This window comes from Microtus ochrogaster, chromosome 18 (genome assembly GCF_000317375.1).
Source record: "Microtus ochrogaster isolate Prairie Vole_2 chromosome 18, MicOch1.0, whole genome shotgun sequence".
In the NCBI taxonomy this organism is placed as follows: domain Eukaryota; kingdom Metazoa; phylum Chordata; class Mammalia; order Rodentia; family Cricetidae; genus Microtus; species Microtus ochrogaster.
The window spans coordinates 61703394-61715864 of record NC_022020.1 but is presented as its reverse complement, the minus strand read 5'-3'; the positions used below and the strand labels follow the sequence as shown (position 1 = coordinate 61715864).

The 12471-nt window shown below is 45.4% G+C and overlaps 1 protein-coding gene across 2 annotated transcripts in view; it reads right to left on the bottom strand.

The window, feature by feature from the left end:
- The window catches only part of Epg5 (ectopic P-granules autophagy protein 5 homolog), an 88626-nt gene extending 80633 nt beyond the window's left edge, over positions 1-7993 (bottom strand). For both annotated transcript variants that reach the window (XM_005356294.3, XM_026783403.1), the window contains exons 1-2: positions 7861-7993; positions 443-1372 (exon numbers count right to left, since the gene is read on the bottom strand). In XM_005356294.3, coding sequence (XP_005356351.1) covers positions 443-1372; positions 7861-7920 — 990 coding nt within the window. In that variant the 5' untranslated portion in view covers positions 7921-7993. The remainder of the gene's footprint in view (positions 1-442; positions 1373-7860) is intronic.
- Positions 7994-12471: the final 4478 nt, after the last annotated feature.

Below are 12471 nucleotides of genomic sequence, written 5' to 3'. Positions count from 1 at the left end.
TCTAAAACTAACACTGTACTGCTGAATTTTACCTTCAGACACAGCTGCTGGCTTAGACTGTGTGTAGAAGTGTATATATCTGCATATATTTGTATTTAGTTGCTAACACTCTCAGTTAGAATCCTTCATGCAAAAAACACATTCCTGCCTCTCTTGAAAAAATCCCAAGATGTAGCAAGTCAATCATACATCAGTCAGCTAGCTGGCAAGAGCTGCTTTCCCTCTAGACGTGGCAGGTGCTCCTCCGCTGACCACTGTCCTGCTCAGCCCTCGCCTACACGTTACTGCCTGCCCCTGTGGCCATTTGATCTTGTGATTCCTGGACTGATAGAGCCAGGGCTGGGTAGGTTTAACACACAGACATCCCAGACAGCAGCGAAGAAAAGGCAGCTCAGCTACCAATTCCCCAAGCTGAGAAGCTTGACACACACAGCCAAAATACCTGAACAGCCATTTGTTCATCCTTAAAGCTCCACAGTCGACTTTTGGCGTTTTGGCAATCAGACATCAAAGTGAGCAGCTCGGCCTCAGCCAACAGCAACTGCTTCCTGCATCGTGAGTAGTTCAGAAGCAACTCATAAAACTCATGCCTGTCCTGATGAGCAATGCTGTCAAATTCTTCTACATATGACTCAACATTTTCCAGCCATGAGCCAGGCTCCAAGAGTTTTAGCTGTTCTTTAGTAAATGGTACTAGTTCCGGTGGAGATGGGAGCTCTGGGTAGAGTCGTTCACTGCAGACCAAGGGCTTCACAACCACCAAAGCTGGTACCTCCACCATTTCAGCTGGCAACTCAGGATACAGTTTCTTCACTCTGGGTGGCTGAGAAACTTCTTTGGCTTCATAAGAAGTATGTGAACTAGCAATCTGAAGCAGCTTTGAACTAAGGGCTTCTTCATCTTCTTTCCTGGTCTGAGTTTCTCTGACTTGTAAACTTCCGGTTTCCTGCTGAGTACATGGGAAACCAGACTGTGGTGTGCTTTCTGAAGGTCCATGTTGCATCAGTGTGCTTTCCTCAGTCTCTGTAAAGTGCTTGGAAGGTTCAACTTTAGTTATAACATTGTCTCCAGGGTCAACCTTCAGCATGATTTCACCATCTCCATCATGGGCTCTGATCTCTGCCCTTTCTTTTAGGTCCTCTGTGGCAAGTATTAGGGAGCCTTCATCACCTACAGTCAAGGAGGTGAGTGGTATATCAAACATTTCACTTTCGTTCCATTCAATGACATCCTTGTGGAGCTGGGAATCAGCTGACACTTTCAGATCATCTCCCTTGAGTTCACAAGCTAGAGATGGGATTTCCTGCTCTCTAGAAGTCTCTGGAAGGGAAACTACAACAGAAGTCTGAGGGGCTTCATCTTTCTTCTTTTCCTAAAAGCAAGATATGAAATATAACAATAGCTGATTGTTTCAGATGAAGAATTTTAAATTATACATAAATATCTACATTTGACATTGGGGGTTCTTCCCTCAGCTTGCTAACCCAATGCCATTCTTAGGAGTGCTTTTTCCTCTCTTAATAAGCTCTCTGATTCCATGTCAGGCCCATGTCAGTTTTCTTCCAGACCAACCACTTGAATAGGTTTAAATATAAAAATCTATTATATTTAATAGGTTTCAATGCTTTGATTTGGGGCAACCGAACAATGCTGAGACTGTTCAAGACTATAGGGATTTTTGAAGTTAAACTGAGTGAAAATTGGATTGAGATGGCCAAGGCTGAAAGCATTGCCTTTTCTCTGTCTCTCCTGGAAGTTCCCATGACTGTCACCTAACCTGTCCTTTAATTTCTCTGAAACTCTAGTAAAACTACTCTTGAGCTTCCTCTTGAGTACAGTTCTAACTTCTTCTATTAATAAGGAAACCTCAGTTTCCTCAGTCACATGTGGGAGCCATGAGCAGACCCCGAGGAAGCGTCTCTAAAGACTGAAGTGCTGACCCCAGGCCACAGCTGTCAGCGGTTGATAATGTACACAACAGCAAGGTCCCGTGCCTTTGAGCATTTGTGACATGGGCTCACAAGCACCCAGAGAATCCACATCCCCACTACCTTTACAATATCACCCAATGTAGATGGGGTGTCCCTTTCTGCCACACTTTCCCCTTGAGCTATGACCCTAACTGAACATACTGCATTTGCAGGAATGTACCCTCCCAAAGGCGCCTCCTCCTCTTCTCCGTATGACTGTGTAAGCTTCCTAATACATTCAGAAGTGAACTTTCATGCCAAGGTGGGAATCTCCTGCACTCCACTTTGATTAAAGACGGTCAGCTTCCAATTATTTTGCCTACTTTAGACAGGAGGGAAAAGGGAACTAGGAGACATTGTGAATATAACTATTTCACCAATAGTGAAATAAAATGTAAAAAACTCAAAGTGTTCTCAAGCCACTAGCATAATAATTCATGTCTCTGGTAATTTTAAGAAATTTTCTTAGCCAAGTAGTAATGATATACACCTTTAATCCTAATCCTAGCACTCAGGAGGCAGAGGCTGTGGGATCTCTATGAGCTCCAAGGAAGGCCAGCCTGGTCTACAGAGAGAGTTCCGAGTTCCAGGACAGGATCCGAAGCAACATAGAGAAACCTTGTCTCAAAAAACAAAACAAAAAAAAAAAAGAATTTTTTTGTTTCTTTTTAATTGATGTATATGCATGCATGCCTGTCTGGGTGTGTACCACATGCATGTAATGCCCATGGAGGCCATGGAGGCCAAAAGGAAATACCAGATTCCTGGAACCTGTTACAAGAAACTGTGAACCCCTCATCATGGGTGCTGTGAACAAGATCCAGGTCCTCTGCAAGAGCAGCAAGAGCTCTTACCCACTGGGCCAGCTCTCCAGTCCAAAAGACATGTCTTATATATAAAAACAGACAGGCAGATAACAAAGAATCTGTATTTATTCAGTTTTTTACCCTCGCACAAGTTGCATACACATAAGGAACCCATTTTTAAATCACGCAGGGCCAGGATACAGTTCAGTGGAAAAGCACTCACTGTCAAAAAGCCTTGGGTTCTACCCCAGAACAACCAAAAGATAAAAACTAAAATGAAATCATTCAAAAAAATGTGGATATACTGCAGAAATGTAAGTTCTTGGAATATAGTTATCTCTTTTTTTAGAACAGTTAAGTAAGCAAGAATCATTAACCGTAGTGAGTTCCTCCAGCTTACTCGGGATGAATGTAAAGACAGCCAGTGGCAGCCAAAGGAACTGGTTTCTGTGATAGACTGCAAAGATGCTTAATTTCCTTGAAGAAACTTTATTAAAATTATCAGTTTTTGTTCCCAGTCAACTCAGCCACAGTCACAACTGACAGAGCAACACTGAATATTGCCGTAGGAACAAGCAGAGCCAGAGTTAGAAAGGCCTGCAGCTCAAGAGCTCCCCAGGGTCAGCAGAGGGGTCTCCAGCGTCACCTCCCCGAGTCCTTGCCAGATGGGCGGGATTCTCCAAAGAGCCCTTCCATAAGGAGCTCCATTTTCAAGACATTTGTGCACTGTTCCCAGAGGCTGCGGCATGGCTTCCGCCACTGAGTCACCTCTCCAGGTAGATTCTCTTAAATGCTATTAAAGTATCCTGTGCCCTCTGAGCAGAACAACTGTCTCCTTCTGAGAATTTGCCTGTGCTTCTGTTCACAAGTTATATTCTTCCTTAAAACTTTTACATCACTTCTGGTCTTAGAAATATTTTTACTTTCTCCTCTACCTTGGGCTTGTCACAGTAAAATGCCCTGAAGTGTTGTGTGTGGTAGGGAGAAGGGAAAAGCTAAATCAGACACACAACAAGCTGTCACCAACAGTTATCTCCTGGAGATGGAACTCTGGGAATGTCCATTTCTGTATGCACGTGCACACTAACACAGACATACTTCTTTAAGCAATGTGGAAACAGTCATGCAGTTATGCTTGTTCTAAAACACACATGGATGTTTCTACTCCAGACTTAAGTCCCACTTAGTCCTGCAGATTTTATATCCCAAATGCCAAGGAATCATTTTGGGGGAAACAACAAGTGGGCATCATGTATTCAATAATGACTGGATCTCGGGAGGCACAAAAGAGGCCAAATAATAGGATATAGCATTGCCCAACTTTATTCTAATCACAATTCACGCCTAGAAGAAACAAAGGAATTAATTACCTAGGCAATGGAGCAGGGGAAGCAGGACCACAGGGATGCACAGGAAGGGTTAATCAGAAAACAATCCATCCATCAATTACTAGACGCTCTTATTGGTTGTTGAGACAGGGTTTTGTTACATAATGCCAAGCTAACCTAGAATCTGTTATGTAGTCCAGATGGCCTGGAACTCACAAACCTCCTCCTTTGGTCTGCTGAGTGCTGGGATTACAGACATGCATCACCACTCTGCCTTACTCTAAAATCTATTAGTAAATAGATTCAGAGTAAATCCAAATCTAAGATTCTGTTCTTCTTACCCTAAGTTTACTAAGATAAATGAAGTCCAGATGCTCGTGGCTGGGGGAATGTTTTTACAAAGATGCACACTAATAGAATAAAAACATCATTAGGGCTACATCTAAAGTATCCAGTAGTAAACACCAGATTGCTAACCACAGCCTGTCATCCTGAAGTCACCTACCAGATTACTGACCACTGAGGAATGTGTCTGACAAATCCAGAAGCCACAGCTCTCTACTACACACAACAGCACACGACACCACCCTTCCTGAGCTAAGCATTGAATCTGCTCAGCACTGAGAAGTTTCAATGATACAGGAGTTTATAACTATGTCCAAACAATAGCCAGCGTTAACAACTGCAGCTACTTACCCTAAAGCAAATCTGTTTTCTCAGACTGGCAAGCATGGGGGTCATGGACATTTTCTATTTGTTTTCTTACGTTAGTTCTTCAGTGACAAAGCTTGGACACATGCTTCATGGCTGGTTCTTATTTTTTTTAACTCAGTCAACTTTATCAGGTGACTAGAGGAATTATGAAAGGCACTGGGAACAGCGAGTTCGTTGTCTGACAGAGTAGACTGTGGCTGTCAAGTTGCTACAGATGAGAAGAGGAACATAAAATGGCTCACAGTGTTACTGACAGAGGGGGAATCACGAGGATGATAAGGGAACGCTCCGAGTGAGCACGGTTTAAACTGAGACAAGCAGTAGCTGGGCAGGGAGCCTGGAAGGGTGAGGCCGAGGCTCCAAAGCAGGAAACTACACAGAGTGAAAGGGGTGTGACAGAAGCTCAAAGGGAAGCTGGGGCTGGGGTCCTTAAATTATGCTTCTGGTCCCATCCTCTGTAAAATGAGAAAACTATAGAACTTTTTAGAGGGGTGGAGATTTGGACTTTTTTTTTTTGGCTTTGTTCTCTGTTTTGAGACAGGGTCTCACTATGTATCCCTGGCTGTCCTAGAACTATGTAGACCAGGCAGGCCTCGATCTCAGACGTGCCCATGGGTGTGCACCACCTAGCCCAGCTTTTGGAAGGCTTTTTCAAAAACAGCAATCTAGGAGGCGTGGTGGTTTACACCTTTGATATCAGTACTCAAACAAAAGCAGTTGATCTCTGTGAAGCCAGCCTATCTATTCAGTAATATGCATGTGTATGTGTGTGTATTTATATGCATGTAACAACCTAGCTTCAGTTCAGAGAATTGCACTAAGAAAGAATGTGAAAGTGAGGGCAGTTCAGCAAAAACCCTCCTTGCCAGAGTTGCAACAGTTATGATGAAGAACCAGATCATGCAGAAATTTAACTCTCAGTGACCGATAAGATTTGGAGGACGGGGCAAAGTGTGCGTGAGATTGCTAATTGAAGCAAATGTCTTAGAAATGAGCTTTAACATGAACTTCATCAGTTGAGAAAGTAGAGTATTGGATGTGTATGCAGGAAAACTGCCTGAAATATGTTGATAAAATAGACAAATCATTTTTCATAAGACTTAAAAGCTTAAGATTTACATTTTTAATTTAGAAATTATATGAAACAAAATAAAGAGAGAATCCTCTTTACTGACTGTTTTTAAGGTGTCTGTAATATGCTGTCTGTGGACAGACAGACACATATGTAAAATAATGATTAAGTTACTGGACTGAAAGCTATGATTTCTGGCTTTCCCCTGAGCTAAACCATGCTAACTGCATTATTTAGGATAATCATTTAACCTGTCTAGATTGTAGTTTTATCGCTTATCTGAGGGGAAAAAAACAGATTATTAGTATTTTATATTCTGTTCTCTATAGATAACTCATGTTATAAACTACCAATTCCAGGCTCAAGGGGTTTATGCATGGCTGGTTAACTGTTTGTCTGAGATAGTTCTTGATCAAGCCAATATTCTGCAAAATTACTTTTCTTAAAATGTTTCTGAGCCAGGCATGGTGGCCATGCCTTTAATCCCAGCACTTGAGAAGCAGAGGCAGGCGGATCTCTGTGAGTTCGAGGCCAGCCTGGTCTACAAAGTGAGTTCCAGGACAGTCAAAGATACACAGACAAACCCTGTCTCGAAAAACCAAATATGTATGTTTCTGACAGTGGGAAGATGACACACTGCATAAAGTGTTAGCCATAGAAATATGAGGACTGGGTTCCAGCCCCAGAGCCCACACGCAGATCCTAGGTCATGGCCCCGAACAAACTTAAGCTAAACAGCAATCCCCAAGTCCCAACCAGAGGATCTGTCTCAAAAAGTAAGGGAACCAGCTCCTCCTGAAGAACAATACCCAAGACCGACCTCTGGGCCACAAACATTCCCCGGAACAATGTCCAACCAAATCTGCACTCAAACCCCCTCACCATACACACAGAGGTTTCTATTTTTAAGTGCTCATAGTACCCAAAGTAAAATAATAATAATAATAAATAAAAGGTCTGTTGAAAGTAATGTTTCTAGAATGAGGTAGGAGGCTCAGGTTCAAGTACAGCCTGGGCTACACAGTGAGGTCAGCTTGTGTGTGTGTGTGTGTGTGTGTGTGTGTGTGTATAAAATTGTCTCTAAGAAAAAAGAAAAAGAAATTTCTGACTCTGATGTGTCTAATTCTACACTACCTTACAAAAAGGGATCCGCGCACTTCTTTTACACTCTATTAAAGTTCCCATAAATCGCTGTTAAAACTTGTTCACAGACACACACACACAAAATTATACTTTGGACTTAGTAACACCACCAATTCTGGGGTTTGGGATTAGGGCAATGTTATTTAGATCCAATGGTCAGGTGTGATGGCATGTCTTTATTCCCACCAACCCAAAGGCAGAAGCGGGCTAAAAACCCTGTTTAAATATATAGATATAAATATATAGATATAGATAGATAGACAGGTCTGACCGCCACGTTGGGGTAAACTTTAATTTGTTCACTGCAACAAGTAAATAGGAGCAAAATGAAAAACTCAAAACATACCTAAAACAAGTCAACTTAAAACCACACTTATGGCATGCAACAATCCAGAAAACATAGAAAATTCAAATCCATCCCTACTGTGCGGTCTCTGCCCTGTGTTGATTTCTGGATATTCATGTCACATTGTAAACAACCAGATTCACAGGAAATAACACTATCGCCCTGAATTTTGAAAACGAAGGACTGACACATCCCTGAAATCCATAAACTATACCTCCCAAGGGAAGGACGGACCTTCTCCGTGCATTTCCAGAGGCTGAAAATGTTCCCATATAACAATGGACACGTTAGTAAGTCAGAGATGGGGCTAAGGAGGAAAAGACTTTGGTGTGGGAAGCCAAGAAGACGAACAGAAGATAAAAGCCCAGTGAGGTCAGGGCCGGGAGGCGGCTAAGTGGCCCTGACAGCCGCCCGACCGCACGGGACCCTACGGCTCCGCGCGGGGAGCCGAGGGCTAGTGTGGGAGCGACAGCATCCTCACCTTGCTTTTGGTCCGGCTGGCCTTGGCCTTGGCCCGGCGGGGCTTCACGGCCTCGGCCATACACTCTGACTCCGCGGCGTCGCCGTCTGTTGCTGTCAAACTCCTGCAATTCACGCAAGCCGTCCAGTTCCGGCCTCCTGCCTGTCATGTGACTGCGCCTCCGCCACTAAGGGAAGAGAGGCGGCCGCAGGAACCCGTACGGGCTGCGACTTGGAACAAACTAGCCAGGGACTACTTGCTCGGGAAGGCCCCGCCCATTCTCGCTCTGGTCCCGCCCCTGCCCAGCCCTCGCCCCGCCTCCGGTCCCGCCCTCTGTCCACGGCCCGTGTGTCCTACGCAGGCCGCAGGGGGGCACTCGGAGCAGCCCTCTGCCTCCCCAGGTCTGCAGAGAGGTCTTCAGACTGGACCTTGCAGTGCCAGAAGAGGCCTTGGCAATCTGACTTTGATCCCTGGACAACCAATTCCAGCCTAAATATACTTTACGTTTCCGGAAAGAAACCGGATGTCCATTCAAAGTGTACTCCAGTCTGCTGCTTTATAGAAGGAGATGATGGTACTACCTTCTCGGGTGTCATGAGTTTATGTGGAAGGCACTTGATAACAGCAGGCATCTCTATATTATCGTTACTATATTTAAAATACGCAAGTACTTTGTTCTTGTGTTTATTGGTAGGGTCTGTCAACCCTCCTGGAGGGTCAGCTCCTCAGAGCAGGATAATTCTTTCTCTGATGTATCCCAAGGACCTCCGAAACAATAGCCAGCACATAGGAGATAGTATCTGATGAATGGAATGGAAGGATATGAGTTGTTTTGTTGGGGTCATGAAAGGGTTCAGAGGAAAGCTACGTAGCTCCTGGGTGGACCTTCCTAAAGCGGCTCTACAAGATCCTATGCTGGCATCTCTGTTGCCCTCCGGTGGTCATTCCCCAGTAGTGACAACTTCTACGGAGGATTTTGGACTTTTTCATTGTTGCTGTCAATTACTCCCTGCACAGCACCCCGTAGGATATTTTATCCTTCCTGATTACTAAATACATTACTAAAAACTGATGTGGGTTCTGACTAATTTAAGCGAAAATTACTTCAGCGTCTTGAATCAATCAGCACGTAAACTGAAAAGTGTCCAGCTTACATATTGATTTTACTGGACTCTGCACAGATGTGATCTCTTCCATAAAAAAAAAAAGGCTTGTGTTTCCACAGGAAGGAAAACACACAAAGTATCCTTCTTCTATTCATCTCCCTTTCACAATCTCCTCCACTAAAAGAAAGTGAGGAAGTTAGGTCGCTGAATTAGTTATTTTTACATCCTCAAAGCATCAAACGTGCTCAGACTAAACCAGTCAACACCTTGATTTCTGACTTCAGTCCTAGAACGGTGACAGGGATCTCTCTTGTTTTGAGTCACCCAATTTATAGCACTTCTGCAGTCCAGCTTTCTGATACAAACTCCCAGCAGTGCATCCTTTGGTCGGACTAACTCAAGTCCATACTTTGTACTGTTTTCCTATTTCTGTGGAGAAATTAAAGCGCAGTCTCCCACAATGGCAATTTACTTAGTAGCACATTTCCAAGGATGTGTGTATGTGTGTGTGTGCGTGTGTGTGCGTGCGTGCGCGTGTGTGTGCGTGCGCGCGTGTGTGTGTGCGTGCATGCGTGTGTGTGTGCGTGCATGTGTGTGTGTGCGTGCGTGTGTGTGTGTGTGCGTGCACGTGTGTGTGCGTGTGTGTGCGTGCATGCGTGCGTGCGTGTGTGTGTGTGCGTGCGTGCGTGTGTGTGTATGTGCAGGGCACATCTACGTGCACAGAGCTCAGAAGGTGGCTTTCAGGAATCAATTCTTTCCTTCTAGCATAGGTTCCCAGGGTCAAACTCAAGTCCTGAGACGGCTTGGCAAGCAGCCTTCGGGACTGAAGCATCTCCCCGGCCCTTTACAGCACATCCTTTCTCCATTCCCTTCTCATCCCTGCCTCACTTCCTCTTCGGCTGCATTTCATTACTCACTTCTGAAACACACTATGTGACCTCAAATCCTTCTCCCAGGATCTCCTTCTAGGGGACTTCAAGCTAAGACAGCGAACACCAGAAACAGTCCTTGAAAGTGTTGGGACAGGATGTTAGTGTTGCTCCCACCCACCCAGCCAGAAGACAAGGTTCTTCTCAAGGGAGGGGAGGGAGGAGGACGGTGACTTCATCTGAGTTGCAGCCTCACCATCACTGAGGCCTCTCTGGTTACCATCAGGGAAGAATTCAGGTAAAAGCTTATGCAACTTCATTAGCATTTAAAAACACGGGGCAAGCATAATTCTAAGGACCGCAGTGTAAGCTGGCTGTTACCAGCTGCTGGCCCTAAACTGTTGGAAATCACAAGGTCGGGACACTCGGAGAATGATGGAGGAGCTGGAAAGCTGCTACAGCAGCCTTGAAAGAGATGAACAGAAACCAATGAAGAAATGCATTTTGTAAGAGCATAAAGTAGATATGAATATGAAATGAAATCATGTCACTTCTACACTGCTTAGCTTTCTTCAGATCCCATGAGTCCCACACCAGGCAGGCCCATCAGCTATCCATGATGCAAGGGAAATGGTGCATTCTGCCCGAGCATGGTTACTCAGCACCCAGGAGGCAGAGCCAGAAAGATATTGTATTCAAGGTCAGTCTCAAATACACAGCACGAACCTGTTTCTCAAAAGGGGGATTAGGCAAAGACTGGAGAAAAAAATGGTGCATTCTGATTCTGCCATAAGCAAATCTAGAAGACTCAGGTACATTAACCCATTAGGCAGACACATCAATTACCGTCCTGTCTTGGATCTGTGCCTCTCTACCTCACTTGAGGCCTCATAAACAATTCCTTCAACCCACCTGACAGAGGAGGGGAAAACTCAGGCATGGTTAAGACCAGCTCGGCTCTGCACTCATTGTTTATGTGGGCGTGGCCTGCAGCCACACTGCAAAACTCAAGAGCGACTGAAACAAAGATGACAAGATGTACTCCCAGTCAGTGCTGTGTCGATCGGGCCAGCTCACCAACGCACCAGGAAGGGAGATGCAACCCAAGGTGAATGATGCCTGGACCGGTGGACTGGACAGGGAGGACAGTCTGAAGACTGAAGGGGAGAGGAGGGAGTGGGCGGGATTATGTGAATAAACCACAAAATGTGCAACTGTCTGTGTCTCTTACAGTGCCTACAAGGGAACTGCCGCAGGGTGGACGCGGAACTGCGTGGCGAAGACAGCTCATCCGGCAGACTGCCCTGGATGAGGACTCTGTCCTTGGCCGCGCCAGTGCGTCCTTGGTAGGCCCATGAATAGAAAGGTCATGTTTAGGGCTGGAGAGATGGCTCAGTGGTTAAGAGCATTGCCTGCTCTTCCAAAGGTCCTGAGTTCAATTCCCAGCAACCACATGGTGGCTCACAACCATCTGGAATGAGGTCTGGTACCCTCTCCTGGCTTGCAGACATACACACAGACAGAATATTGTATACATAATAAATAAATATTGAAAAAAAAAGAAAGGTCATGGTTAGAGAAATGAGACTGTACAACGACCCTCCACTGACCCCATGTGACCTAGCGACCAGTGCGGATAGTCTGTGCTGAGGCTGAACTCTCAACCTACCACCATCCCACCAAAAGACCAACCAGGGAATTAAACACATCAAATCTCTCCCGCTCTGGAGGAGCTAATGGCTCCTCCCTGCCAGGACAGAGGCCGGGAATGGGTTTGCCCTTTAGCCTATAGTGTCTGGGCAGTTCATAGAATTCCTGATATGCCATATGAAATCCCACTTAACGTTACCTTAGACTAGTATTTCTCAAATTATTTTTCCATTATCATTCCCCTAAGAACTCTTTGAGACACTTCCCTAATTGCCATTCTCATGAAATTTTAACACGATAGGCATATTATATCTTTGGTTAGATGTTATGGATGTGCTTTAGATCTGTGAGAGAAGAGGGGAGAGGTCCGGTACCGCAGAGGTGGCTCAGTGGGCAAGGTCTAGTAGTCAAGTGTGAACACCACTCACATAAAAGTCAGATGTGATGAGGAACTGCAGACCCCTGGCCCCTTGGCTTTCGTTGCCTGCCTCAGACCCTTTGCCTGCTGGAGTGAACTGAGCAAAACATCTTGTTTACCTGTGCCTGCAGCTGCTCTGAGCACGAGACCTTGATGGCAGGGGAGTGGGTTCTGATGAGGCCTGCAGCTGAAAGATCCCGAGAGCTGGGGCATGGTTATCAGTTAAGGATCCCTGTGGAGCACGATACACTTGGCATTCTTGTATCAAGGATGACCCGTGTCCCCGTGTCTCTGTCTGTCTGTGTGCGTGTGTTTTTAAGTCTCCAGCTTAGTTCCCAACTCACGTACCGTCCCATAGTGCAGGCTCTACAAGGCACAACTGTAACATCAGGGCTTCCACATTGTGAGAAATGAGGACATGAAAGTCCCCAAAAGCTCAAAAGCCAGCTAGCCTGACATATACAGTAGCAAGGAACAGAGGCCCGTGTCAAACAGAAGGCAAAGAGCGGCCCAAGGTGATCCTCTCACCCCCCCCCACACACACACACAGGGGCAGGAGCCTGAACTCTCACACACACACACACACACA